Consider the following 13,381-nt stretch of genomic DNA (forward strand, 5'->3'; position numbering starts at 1 on the left):
ACAAGAAGCTACAGAAAGACAAGGCAAAGCTATGTGAAAGGGCACTGAAAACAAAAACTATTCTGAGCTAAAGACCAAGCTAATATCCATGTTGTACATTATTGAAACTTTCCCTCCCAAGTGCTGGGATGAATGGTATTAATTCCAGCTCAAAAATACTGTGCAGATCACAAGTCAGTCTACAGCAACAACCAAGAAAGGTAGTACATTTTGTAAGAGAACAGAGAAGGGTAGGAAAAAGTGCCATTGCAGAAGCTGACAAACAGATCACCTGAACAGGATTACTACTGCACACCAACCCACAGATGCTGCTGTCAAATTACAGTCGGTGCAGAAGCTGAAAGAATGAAGAGAGGACTGCAAAAAACCTGTGTGAAAACACTGCACATATTCTGATCTCTTCTAGAAAGTGGAAATACTCCTGATCTATTTGCTTACTCTCATAATACCAGAACACATAAACAAGTAAACTACGAGATAGGAAACTGCATAAATAAACTTTTTCAGGTAACAGGTCTTTTGCCCTGCAGAAGCTGGTCATGGGATTTTGCCAGTCTTACAGAGCAGCAAGATTAAAATGGATGAGGAAATTCAATCAGCAAGATTTTTACAGAGCTTAAAAAAACAGAACCTCCTTTCAAACAAGAAAACACAAATTTCAGCAAGTGAGAACAAAGTCTGCTGCAAGATCTTATGCATCTCAAATATTTCCTACAAAACTACTGGACTAGCTACTTTGCCAACGTAACTCAATAACTGTTGTAGTCACATCAACAAACCTGACATTCCTCCAGCCAGTCATGGTTTTTCAAAACCATGAATTCATCTAAGTGTAAAACACAGCATGTTGTAAGAGAAGGCAGAAAACATGGTACATATGGCAAACTAAATGTATCTTATTCAGATACACACACTTTTATAGGCTAAAGGTGACCTGCAAATCAATTTGTGAAGCTTTTATCAAGGTAAACAATACATATCATATTATATGCCCCATTAGCCAGGCTAAGAGAACTGGGGTATCTAGTTTATCCATCAAAAGATTTTTCTTCTTAGGCCTTAAGAACTAAGGCCTTAAGAGCTAAGAAGAAATACTGAGAGTGATACCCTTGAAATGGGCTGTGGAATTTGTTTTCAAGTAGTACTTACCTGACCCCTTGTAGGCCGGCTCCAAGCTCCAGCAGGATCCCTGAGTGATGTGATATCACCTACATGGTGCATGTGTGGGGGTTACATTGGAGCGGGAGCCGGAGGTCCTAGTGGGGCTGGACTTCACAGAACCTAAGAAAAAGAAATAGTAAGCATTTTGGTTATGTGCTGAATGCTGTCCTCTGCTTAGCCTGGAGAATGAGAGCATTCAGCACAAACACTGAACCAACGTTGCCAAATTGATTTGCAGACCACCTTTATGTAAGGGACTTTATGATCATCTGCCACAGATCTCCCTGTCCTTTCACAGGGAGCAACATGTCTGGAGGGAAACATTTACAACGCTGTGAGAAGAGTGCTAGTCCCACTGCTCTTTGGCTGCGCAGCCCCTACATAGCATGTTAGTGACCCTGCTTCAAGTCTTATCCCAAATTCTTCCATTTCTGTAAGCTTCAAACCTCTGATGCTAAAAATTCAGAGATGCTCTAGCAGGACTACACTATAGTTTCCAAGCCCCTCCTGATGAGAAAGAGATGAGTGCAATGCTTTCTGAAAGAACAGGCTTGGAGAATTCCAGCCCCAAATTCCCCTCCCTTTTCAGGTGACCTGGAGAAGAAAAGGTATAGTTTTATCCTGTTACACAAGAAGGAACCAGGTTCATTTTGGGATGCATCTGAGAGTTCCTTAAACTCACACAAATATCAAGAAGCCTGGGAACATTCACATTTCTTTTTTTTGAAGGTTTACTGTAACAAGAGCACAACTGGAAAGAAAAGAACCTATGAGACAGAAACCAAGCAGGTGATGGGGACAATATATTTTAGTGATCCAGGGCCAATTTTATTTATTTTTTCGAAATTGCTCTCCAATCAGCTTAAATTCCAAACACCTCCCAAGAGTCAGCATCACCCACCACTTCCGTGGGACATGAAAATTCGCAACACATGTCTTTAGATGTCCAAGGTCCCCTGCAAAAGTCACAGAAGGCTGAACATGTCTTCCCTCCTGATGATGAAGCAAAGAGAATAATACCACTCTTCCAATAACTGAAATCACCCCAAAAAGGTGCAAGCTCAATCTCACGTACTGCACTTCCATCGACAGTACAGCCTGAGCTATAATATCTGTGCCCACAGACTGTCCCCTCTGTCAAGCAAACGTAACAGAAACAATAAAGCACATTCCAACTACGCTACTGCTACTGCCCCATTTTGAGTTTCTGCTCACTGATCTTTATAACTAGAGAGAGCATTTAATAGAAATCAATATTCTGCTCAGCAACCAACCAATACAGAGGCCTAAATCTAGGACTGAGACTTAACAGACATCGCTGTCAAAGGCAAGACAACCATACAAGAAGTACAAGTGGGTTTGAGTTTGGGGTCTGTTTGCGTTTTTTGTTTGTTTAAATCACATCCCTGATGGAGCAGAGATCTCCCACAGTGTTAGAATCTTCCCTGAATTTTGAGTTGAGACTTGTGTTGCTAGCTGGCTGGCACAGAGTCCTCTAAAACCACAAGTATGTCAAACCAACAGGAGCACTGCTGTCACGTGCAGACCTAGGTCTGGCTGCAGCTTCTTGCAAACAAGTCTGAAGAAACACTGCAAGAGAATGACCAATTATATTTAAATGTTTCAGACCTGAGACAACTCAAGCTGATGCTAAATGTCCAAAGGTAAGAACTGCAAGTTTCAGTTAATACAAGATGCTAAAGCTTCAGAATCAATGAGATACTGATTTCCGTTACAGAAGATACCCAGGTGATCACAGGCAGAAAATCTGCTGGACTCTCAGCAAAGCCCTGTTTAGAAGGGAACAGTGAGAGCAAAGAACAAAGGAAAAATTTGAGGGCAGCTGCTCATGAAATCAGACCCTGGGGGCTTTGTAGCCCCCCTGTCACTAAACAGGCATTCTTTGCATTCTCAGGCTCTAGCAAAGAACCACAGATGATCACTAACACAACCTTGGTTCGCTTCTACCAGCAGAAGGGAGGAGTACTTTTAAGTGACAAAACTGTTACACCGATAAAATTATTTAAGTGCTAGCATGAGGCATGGAAGGCTGATGTCTTCAGTTTATCACAGCTTCCCTCATAATGCTTGTAGTGTAACTATCAAGAAGGAATAAATGAAAAGACTGTGAACATTCCCAGGTTCAAAGCTAGGCAGCAAAATCCTTCAGGAAAACAGCTCAAAAATCAACGGGACCCACTGAGAACTTTGCAATTTTCAATTGTACATTTGTGGGACATACAGGTGAGAAAACTGTTTCTGAATATGCTGTACTGATCTAGCTCTATTTTTAATTGCTTACTTCTTTGCACTTTGTTTTCTAACCAGTGGAAGAGACTTTGCATGTATCTCCAGTTACTTAAGACAATGAGATGTATGCATGACAGTTTGCCAACAGGGAAGCCTTGTCACTGGGCATTAGTGTAAGAACAGATGATCAGTATATAAAAGGGGCTGAATCAGTAAAACAGAAATTAGGAAAGAGTTCAAACATGTGAGATGGTGAATACCATGCTAATTTAAATTCAAGAGATACTCTAATTCTAGTAAAGAGCCCTTATTAAATACAATTAACTAATGGTCCTCAGTCATACCCTAGGTTGTGTATTACCTGACAAGTTAAAATACATCTAAGTTAACATGCACCTAAAAACATCCTACAAAAAGTACCATGATTACTAAATTCCCAGCTCCTGTTTGTTTTCCCACCTGATAACTAACATCTCTCACTTAGCTTTGCTGCACTGTGAGCACAACATCCTGACAAGATGCAGCTGTCCTATTTGATTTGTAATATAAGTAATGCTATTAAAAACCTCATCTTGTCATCTTTTCTGTAACTTCTGTTTTCCTAGAATAAAAACTGGTATGGTTTAGTCTTACTACACAAGGCAATTCACACAAATCTTAGTGACAATTACATTTGCAAACATGGTAGGCAAGCAGCTTCCAGGGAGCTTCTTCCTTTCTCACAAATCAATTACTATCTTGTCAACCCAACTTAAAGCTTTAGAAAGGCTTCTTAGAAGTTTCTTTGTGGCAATATCCAGCATAAATGTAGTGCAAATAAACTTTTGACCAGTTAGCATGATTTATTGAAGCTAATTTAGGTTGTTATTTATTTCAGCTGTGACTTTGGGGTGAAAACACTGTTACTGTAAAACATCACAGTTACACTTTCTTATACAAGGCAGCTGTCCCCCTCATTAACCCATGCAAAGATACTTTTCTTTCCAGAACAGAAAAGACACACATTACTCAGTGTAACCACTGACAAACCCCACAACTACATCAACAGTGAGCATAAACAGATCTTTTCCAAGCAGAACATTTTGCAGATTATGCAGGCACATGGAGACAACCTTCCCAGTCATAAGAAGCAAATCTTTTCCTGTCATCTCTATCAAGATTTGGCCTTAATTTATAACTAAAAGTACGAAATACTTTTTAGTGAGCACTCAAGTCTTCGTTGACTTTGGGAACATGAACTGTTTCTCAACTACACAATATTTCAGTTCCATATTTTTAGTATCAATTGGAACTAAGTTTATTCTTTAAAGACAAAAGATTCTGAAACACTCAATTTTTAAAAAAATGTTTTCTATGCCTCCATTTAAATAAACAGCAAGTTATCTGCCTGGAAACTAAGAAGATAAGCAAGTTTCTGGAGTATCAGAAACTCTTGAAGCTACCAATCTTGAAGCAACAATCTGAACATATGACCACAAGCTTGCCACATTCTCCAGCATGCATCACATAGCATCTTCAGGAAGCTCTCATCTGGCATGTTACTGTTGATAACTTCTGCCAGAAATGTATCAGCTTCAGGAGCACTTGAGGAGCTTCTGTTTAACCTGCTCCTGCCCCACCCTTGAACCACTTCCATGCATGTACCAGGGCAGCTGTATGCAGAGTAACACTGCACTTCACACCAGGTAACAGAACTCGTTTTAACACTGCCCTGTATCCTGACCAAAGTTACCATCTAGCTCCACAGTTAAATCAACCCATCCAAGGCATGGGAACAAATGCTGAGTGTTACTCAACCAGCACTGAGGATAAGACAAGCTATGCTTTCATGCCAAAACCATAAAAAGCAGGAAACTTTAGAATGCTAAACCAGTTAGGCTAGAAGGAACACGTTAACCAGAGAGCACAGGAAGAGCGAGCAGTGCTTGCTCCCGCTCTAGTTTTGGAGAAGAGGATGACACAGAAAGCATGCAATCAGCATATCCTTAATGCTGCCAGTTCACAAGAGCCCAGTGAGGCACAACCCTAACACGGCCAGTCTTAAATCCAAGTGAGTGACAATCTTCAAAGTTTCTAGCAGTGCCATACATACTCACAGCCTCCTCACTTCAGGACATACAAAAGGGTAAAAATCCCTAAAGAACGACTCAAACCGACAGTCTAGAAATCCCAAGTCAAAGACACACACTGATTGCTCCCCCTTTGTATCAATCTTAACACAGAATTGATGCACTGTCAATGCCTTCTTTCATACCCTCAGATACAAGAGCTTAGATGGAAAGAGTAGAATTTAAGAACCTTCACACTACTATTACCATTTCTTGAATTATTTCATCAAACCTCACAACACCTAACAACAGACTTTTTATAATCCAACAAAGTAAGTCGATTGTCCACGACAGAATTATGCACTTGCCTTTAAAAAAGTTTTGCTCTTTATGAACAAGTGTTTCTCTGTTGGTTTTTGAGACAAACCCTGCTTTAAATAAAAGAACACTGGTTTTAGCTGTAGGTTAGAACAGTACTTTACATGTCTTTTTCCTGGAACCATTACCTGGTTCCTGTAAGCAGCTTTCTTCTAATTCGTGCCCTGGTGCCTGGCTACTTGCTTGTGTCCCACAGTGCTGGGAACAACTGAGAGGGTGTACATGGAAAAAACAGGATTAGCAAAACTTCCTCCTGCTACATCTCTTCTTCCTTGGAGGGTTATTTTTAACCCAGGTCAGTTCACTCACTATGACTGTGACTCACAGCATCACCTCATTTACAGTTGTGCCTGCACATAAAAGGAAGTGGTGACTGCACAGGAAGAGAGCTGAAGTTCAGCTAATGTTTGTCTCCACCCTGGAGCAGAGCTGATTCACAGCTGTTTTCTGGGGTGGGATATTCAACATGTTATGCCTGCAGGAAAGCAGGGTTTTCTTGTAATTACCACTGCAGCACCACACTTCTTGTTTTTCCAATGTTCTACCAGCTTTGGAGACAGACAGACTTACAAACTAATGCTTTACAATACCCTCACAAAATGCATTTCACAGAAGCCAAATGTCCTTCCTAGACATCTTAAGTGGCTACACCTTCAGCCATGATTGAAGAAAACAAGAAGATGACAAGAACTTTCAGAAAAACTCAGACACTACATTTCAGCAACAAGGTCACAACGAACAGCATGACAGAAGAGACCCAGGCAGTGTTACAGCATCCCACACATTGAAAGGTACACCCATAGGTAAGTGCAGGACCTCACGCTGGCACAACTATTTTATGGAAGTGACACCCTTGCTCTGGAATAGTCACACATGAGGAAGACTGGACTTGTGATGAAGGGATGGATTTGACCTCATAAGCCCCAGGTTTGCAAGCATCCAAGTTTGTTTTACGCTTCATTTGCAATAATTTTCATTTTCCAGCTGTAGCAGAGCAACACTACTTTTACTTGCCTCACCAGAATTCACAAGTGACTGGAGACACCTCTTCCACCAAGCATTCAGAAAGTATTAACCAAATCCTCTGCTTCAATGAAGCCCCTCACAATCACAATCAAGACCCAAATAGTGTAATTGCCAGTAAAGAGTCTAGCAAGAACCTCCATTCATGGTTAGCTGCGTGCCATTACAACCATGTCAGGTGTTAGGAGAGGCAGAGTACAGCAGCTTAGACTTCATGCTATCACCAAGAACAGCTCCTATGCATTTTGCTGATTTGGAACAGAACAGTAACCTCATGCTTGCCTAAAAATGCCAGGGAAAGCACAACTGTAGTCCAGACACCTAGAAGGTTTGTAGAAAGTTCCAAACTGCAGAACACAGACCAAACAAAAAGTTCATTATTACCCAGAGCCACAACTTCCTTTGTGTTAGGAAAACACCTACACTGCACATGTTGATCTGCTACTGAAGTACAGCATTACCACTCAGTCACGCAAAAGGTCTACAGGAAGGTTTAGCTTTTCAGAAAGGAAAAAAAAAAAAAAAATCAGGTTTTAAATCCTGAAACTAAAGCAAATGTTTTGCAGCATTCTTCACATCATGGCACCTTCCCACTTTACTCACACAAAGATGTCGTCTTTTGGCATGATATGATTTAAACCTTCATCCATTTGGAAAATTTTGTGGAACCGATGATTATACACGTCTGTCACCACCATCTAGAACAGCAAGGGATATTTGCAAAGAGATTATAATAAAAGCTTACACAGATTCAGACAAACTCAATTCAAGCAATGTTTTATTCCTAGTCTTTTTTGACTCACAATTTTCAACACACCAACATCAGCATGGTTTTCAAGAACAGCACCCAGCTAATCACAGGTATTTGTTAAGATGGATGGAAAAACCAAAGCAAGTAACATCTGATTTTACAGACATAGTGAGGTGATGCAATTCCAACAGCTGCACATCAGCCTGGTGGAAACAACCAGCACAGATCCCAACATCAGTGGCAACAGACTAAGATTTCAGACATCTGTAAATAACTGAAATAAATGCTACACTGGCATCCCCCACCAACTACAGAACTATTCCCTATGGAAAAGCTCACTTGATCCCTTTGTTATTAAAAGGACTTCCAAGAAGAGACTGACCCAAAACAGACACTGAGCATCTCTCAGTACTGAAAAACTACACTATTAGAAACGCCGGGGGTGGAGGCTTTCTGCTCCCTCTTTACTGCAGTGGAAATGTTAGAATAAACATACATTGTTTCATGCATTTTTGTAATCAAAGAACAGCACTCAAACTCCTTGGGCTTTTGTCACTACTCCATTAAATTCAGCTTAATACCCATCTAAAAGCTAAGCCAGCAGAATGCTTCCAGAACAGACATTTATCTAAACCACTGTGCTGCATTTATCCTTACGTTCTCTGCAGGAACACCAGAGAGCTTGGAGAGTGATTCACAGAGATCTGAGACGGCCCCCATCATCGGCACCACAACTCGGTACTAGAAACAAAGACAACATCCAAGTCATTTTGCATCAAGAGGGGTTGCTTTTCATCACTGTTTGAAATCCCCAGGTCTCGCCCATTCAAGGTAAGTTTCACCTTTACATTTTCCAAGGCAACAGGAGACAAACATGCTAGTGCAAACACATTACTGCTTTCAGGGAGCAATACATCACACAGGTAATCTCATCACAGGTAAGCCAGTTCCATATGACCAATGACCTTAGTCTCACAAATCAAGATATCACAAAACCACTTGATTTCACATGTTCAATTCAGGTTTTACATTAAAACCCCCGTTCCACCTCATTAATGTTCTTTAGATTACTTGGAAGTGCCAACTTTAAAACCTAAGTTAAAGACTCAGCTGACTTAAATCCGTGTCTTCAAGATGCCTTACCTGGACAGGTCTGCGCTGTGGGTCTGCATATATCAGAGTAACTTCCATAAGACGATCCCTCCTCAAGGGCAGTGGAAGGGTTAAGTAACAGAAGGGATCAAAGGTCACAGATACTTTGGAGCATTTAGGACAAACAAGTGTAGATTTGAAAAGACCATGAAAAATATCCACAATGATAGAATCATTTCTCAGCCTATGATTCTCCCAGGCCTCTTTTGCCACCTCCTATAAAAAGGAAAAAATACATATTTTAAATGTTATTTCTTGCAAAAAGGTTATTTCTTGTTATTTCATAGCACAGCAAGCACAGGGATCAAAGAAACCTCTGAAACTGATAGCGACATTGTCCAGCATAACATACTGGGATTTTTTTCTCAGTGAAACTAAGACCTTATGTCAGGTGTTAATACATCTGTTGTAGCTGAGTGATTTGGTCAGGTATTCCTTGGTGCACACACGAAGAAGCACGAATGGAGCCAAGGGGGCAACGACAAGGCTACAGGCTGCGCTTCAGGACAGCAAGATATGCTCCACTCTCCTCCGTGGAGGAACAGTCTGCTGCCCTCTGCTTTTGAAAGACAACTGCCGTTAACAGGTCCTGAGAAGGAGATTCTTCTTGGAAAATGATGGACCATGTCTCACAAAGAAAGTATAAAAGGAGACAAATTACAATCCCTTGAAGACTTTCACAATACAACTGATAAACTCCTTGCACCTAAGGGCATCCGATAACTGGCATGTGTTTATTTCAGTGCAACCAGAGGCTCTCCTTAGGACACTTCTAATTTGGGATACAGTACCACAGATATAAAACCTATCTCAAGTGAAGCAAGTGCCATAGATACACCCACTGCAACACTACTGTTGCTAACCAGGATGCTGAGATGGGAACAGATTAATAAAGTCTGACAGTATGGATGCAAGGCAGAAACATCTGCACCTCCTACATCAGTGGATAGAAGTACCTATAGAAAATGAAGGCATGCTGGGCATTTTTTTACATCCCACAATTATCAGCATTTCTTGGAAACAAAAAAATATTAAATGTATTACTTATTGTGGTGTTGCCACATGCATTGTACAATGCAAGAAAAGGCAAAAGATACAAAGTTATTGACATTTAAAAGCAAAACCAGCCAGTCACTTACATTTCCTAACATTTCCTATTACAACATCTGGCCTTTAGAGTCTGCTAGACTTACTTACTGTATTTCCTCTGTATTCTGCATTTTCTAGTATGTTGCAGCTGTTTATACTGTGACAAGAGGTAAAAGCCTAATCAGGAGACTGCAAGTTCATTTAGATAAAGATATTTCACTATCCTTGTCTCAGTTTAATATGAGTATGGTGTTTGCCAGCTCCAGAGGAACAAAGAAGTGTCTGCTCACATATCAGTGCTGACTGGGAAACAGAGGACAGAGAAAAGGCAGGAACTAAAATGAACAGAAGAGACTTTTCTGGCCTCTGCCAGGAAAATGGCACAGAACAATTACTCTTCTCTGTTTAGGGAGAATGGGTAACTGGAGCCCAAGGGTGTTTAAACTAAAACTGAAATTAAATAAAATGTAAAGCTGCTTTAATATCAAAGTACCCATTTCCACAGCACCAGAAAACAGGAAATTCAAACTGAGTTAAGTAGATACATGTAGTTCACCAAACACTACAAATTCATCAAGATCCAATGTTGCAGCAAATTCACCTTTAGTTTTCTCCTTGTCTTGATCAGTGCTCTCACACCCCCCATTCAGCCTGGTTTCAGACCTAGCTCATGGATTGCCATTTGTCTAGACACCATAAGGCAGCACGTATGAGAAGTCTGGCCTAAAAGCTGACGTCATTTAACACTCTGCTGTCTACCAGTGGGACACTGGAATGGCTGCTTACAACCCTGTGCCCAGGCCCCATGTTCAGACCCCCATTTCAGGGGCAACTCCACATGAGAATACCCCCAGTCCCACTCAAATCCACACACAAGCATGATGCCCCTCAAACTGATGCTAAGAGCAGCTGCTCAATCTACCTGAAGGAAGAAGATGGGCCTGAGTAGTGAAAAGGGCATGGTAGCAACTACAGCCTACTTTTAGGTATGTCATGTCATGAGATCAACTTCCCTTCCACTGCAGACCCACTTAGGTATTGTATCATAAAAGCACACCTTCCTGCACACCAGTACAAGAACATTCTGCTGTAAGGCATAGCAACCGCAATGTGCTGCGAAGTGTCATAAAGGGTCAGCTGGGCGATAAAGCATGACAAGGATCTCCCCTCCCTGGTACACTGATTTGCAGGAAGGATGTTTGTGTGGCCTGTGAGCAGAAAGGCCAGGAAGCATCACCAAACCAAATCAAACTCCCTGAGATGCACTACCAGCCCTACCCTCAAGTAAAGGGCACCATACCGAATCAGGCCTGCCATTGGCATCCTTCAGCTCCAAGTAGGGCTTCTTTTTCACTCTGTTCAAATCCTCATGCAAGCCATCTAGAAGAAAAGCCAAGAGCTCCTGCGAATCCTGCTGCTGGTATCCTGAAAACTGAGGAGCAAATCGGCCAACTTGAGTCTGCAACAGAAAAGGCAGGAGTCAGAGGGGAGTGAGCATAGCCTATGTGTAATGGGAATAAAAATACTCTCAGCCCGGCTCTTGCAGAGATCAACTCTGTGCTACTTTATTTTAGCAGCAGACCACAATGAACTGGATGCTAATGTAGTTAAGGGTGCCAGAATAATTTCCTCAATTGTATTTTATTTTTCCCCCTAGTATTGAGAGGGAAGAATACATTTAGTGCTGTGACATTAGAAATCTAAGTTATCAATGTTAATTTAGAAACCTACAAAAAAACAGTACACAAAAGCTATCTGCCTGACTCATTTTTCATTTTCATTTCTCGTTCAAAAACCTGCAGTTCCCATAGTGCAGACTTGCTATAAGGTAGTATATTGAAGAAAGTAGACCATAAGACTGAAGATGCTTGTAGAAGATACTCATGGACTAACAAAGTTGAACAAAGTAGACATAAGACTGAAGATGCTTGCAGAAGATACTCATGGACTAACAAAGATATGCAGGGACTAATAAAATTGTCCTGGAATTAAGATTAAAATCCTTGCCACAGTAGTCTCTCACTATTCTAATAACTGTGACATGAAAGTCAGAAACATCACAGTCTGAGTTAGCAAGAGCCAGAAACAGCACACCCATATACAGCCTCATGAGCACTTAGCTCTTGAATGCCATTTCACACTACCAGCATTTAGTGTCCCTACTTCTAACAAAAAAAAAGAAACAACAACAAACAAAACCCAACACCAACCAATAAACAAATGAACCCACACAAAAATTATATAAAGGGGTTCCACAGGAAAACCTTGTTGTTTCAGAACTACCTACAGACGACAGCTTTCTGTAGTCTACAAGACTTTTGCTCCAGGTCTCAAAAGCATACACCCTCAACTTCTAGCCTGTACCATGCAAAACCTAAAGAGCAACAGGATCTACATTTACATTGGTATCAGGCCATTGATTATTTCATGTGTTTGGGATGTTGTTCTTTCTCAACATACTGAGACTGCACCACAGAAGCAAACTCTTAGAGGTCCCTGGATGCTTTGATTACATTGTTCTGCACTGGAGCACCTATGCATCACATGTAAAACAAAAGACAGCTACAGTTTTTCTAGGGGTTCATAAACAACTGCAACACTGCAGTACTTCGGCTGAAAGCAGCTCTTTATACTGAAGCACTGGAAAGATTACATCACTAAATACCATTATAGTCACAGGGATGCATTTTGCTCTTTATAGTTTTCAAATCTGTAACTTGCACTTTTTCTCACCCATTAAAGTTCATAGCTGGCAATTCACATCACTTTGCCTAGTTTTCTAGCTAAGATCATTTTAAGGCATCTGTCAACAGCTCTCAGGATGGAAGGTCATTTACCAAGTAAGGCATTTAACATAACATTACACTCATTCTCTGTCCCATAAAATGTGGAACACCACCAAAGTCATTATGCCACTGCTGCTTTCAGAACACCAAAATACATGGAAGGTGTATTAGCTTTTCCTGTTCCTTCTGTCAAAGAGCTATGCTACAAGAACAGGGAGTACTTACTTTAAACATACGTGGGGCCACATAAGACTGTCTCCCAGACCACATCTGTTTAATGAGCTCTGCATAGGCTTCTGCAATTTCTCCTCTCATCCCCAGTGGATTGTTCTGATTTATTTCAGCTTCATATTTATCTTCCAGGAAATAGTCTGTCAGCGGAGGGGTATTGCTCAGACACTGAAAAAGCATTAAGCAAATTAATTTACTCTACAAGAAAATTAAATTAACCCAGCTTTCACATCAGAACATGTACTAAGCTATTCACAAAACTGGCAACACTGAATTTGAGTGTATATTTAGTGTAGGGAAAAAAAAACAAACCAACCTATTCAGAGGGCAGGACACTAAGCATTGCAGCTCAAGAGTGTAACTGAAATAAATAAGGACTGCCACTAAATAAGCATTCAAGAGCCTAACAGCTCATTTCTGACACATGGTTTCTCTTTGCAGATGCCACCCTAACTTCTCTCCTGTACAATGCATTTGCCTACAAGCATAAGCCTCCCCTCTGCAGCAGTTTA

General features: G+C 40.9%; 1 protein-coding gene across 4 annotated transcripts in view; it reads right to left on the reverse strand.

Moving 5' to 3' along the window:
* Positions 1 to 13,381, reverse strand: part of USP4 (ubiquitin specific peptidase 4) — a 43,286-nt gene that overhangs the window by 13,556 nt on the left and 16,349 nt on the right. For all 4 annotated transcript variants that reach the window (XM_054387422.1, XM_054387423.1, XM_054387421.1 and 1 more), the window contains 5 exons: positions 12,864 to 13,037; positions 11,153 to 11,311; positions 8,755 to 8,979; positions 8,269 to 8,352; positions 7,464 to 7,558 (listed from right to left, as the gene is read on the reverse strand). In XM_054387422.1, coding sequence (XP_054243397.1) covers positions 7,464 to 7,558; positions 8,269 to 8,352; positions 8,755 to 8,979; positions 11,153 to 11,311; positions 12,864 to 13,037 — 737 coding nt within the window. The remainder of the gene's footprint in view (positions 1 to 7,463; positions 7,559 to 8,268; positions 8,353 to 8,754; positions 8,980 to 11,152; positions 11,312 to 12,863; positions 13,038 to 13,381) is intronic.

The sequence above is a fragment of the Indicator indicator genome, chromosome 15, assembly GCF_027791375.1.
Source record: "Indicator indicator isolate 239-I01 chromosome 15, UM_Iind_1.1, whole genome shotgun sequence".
NCBI lineage: Eukaryota > Metazoa > Chordata > Aves > Piciformes > Indicatoridae > Indicator > Indicator indicator.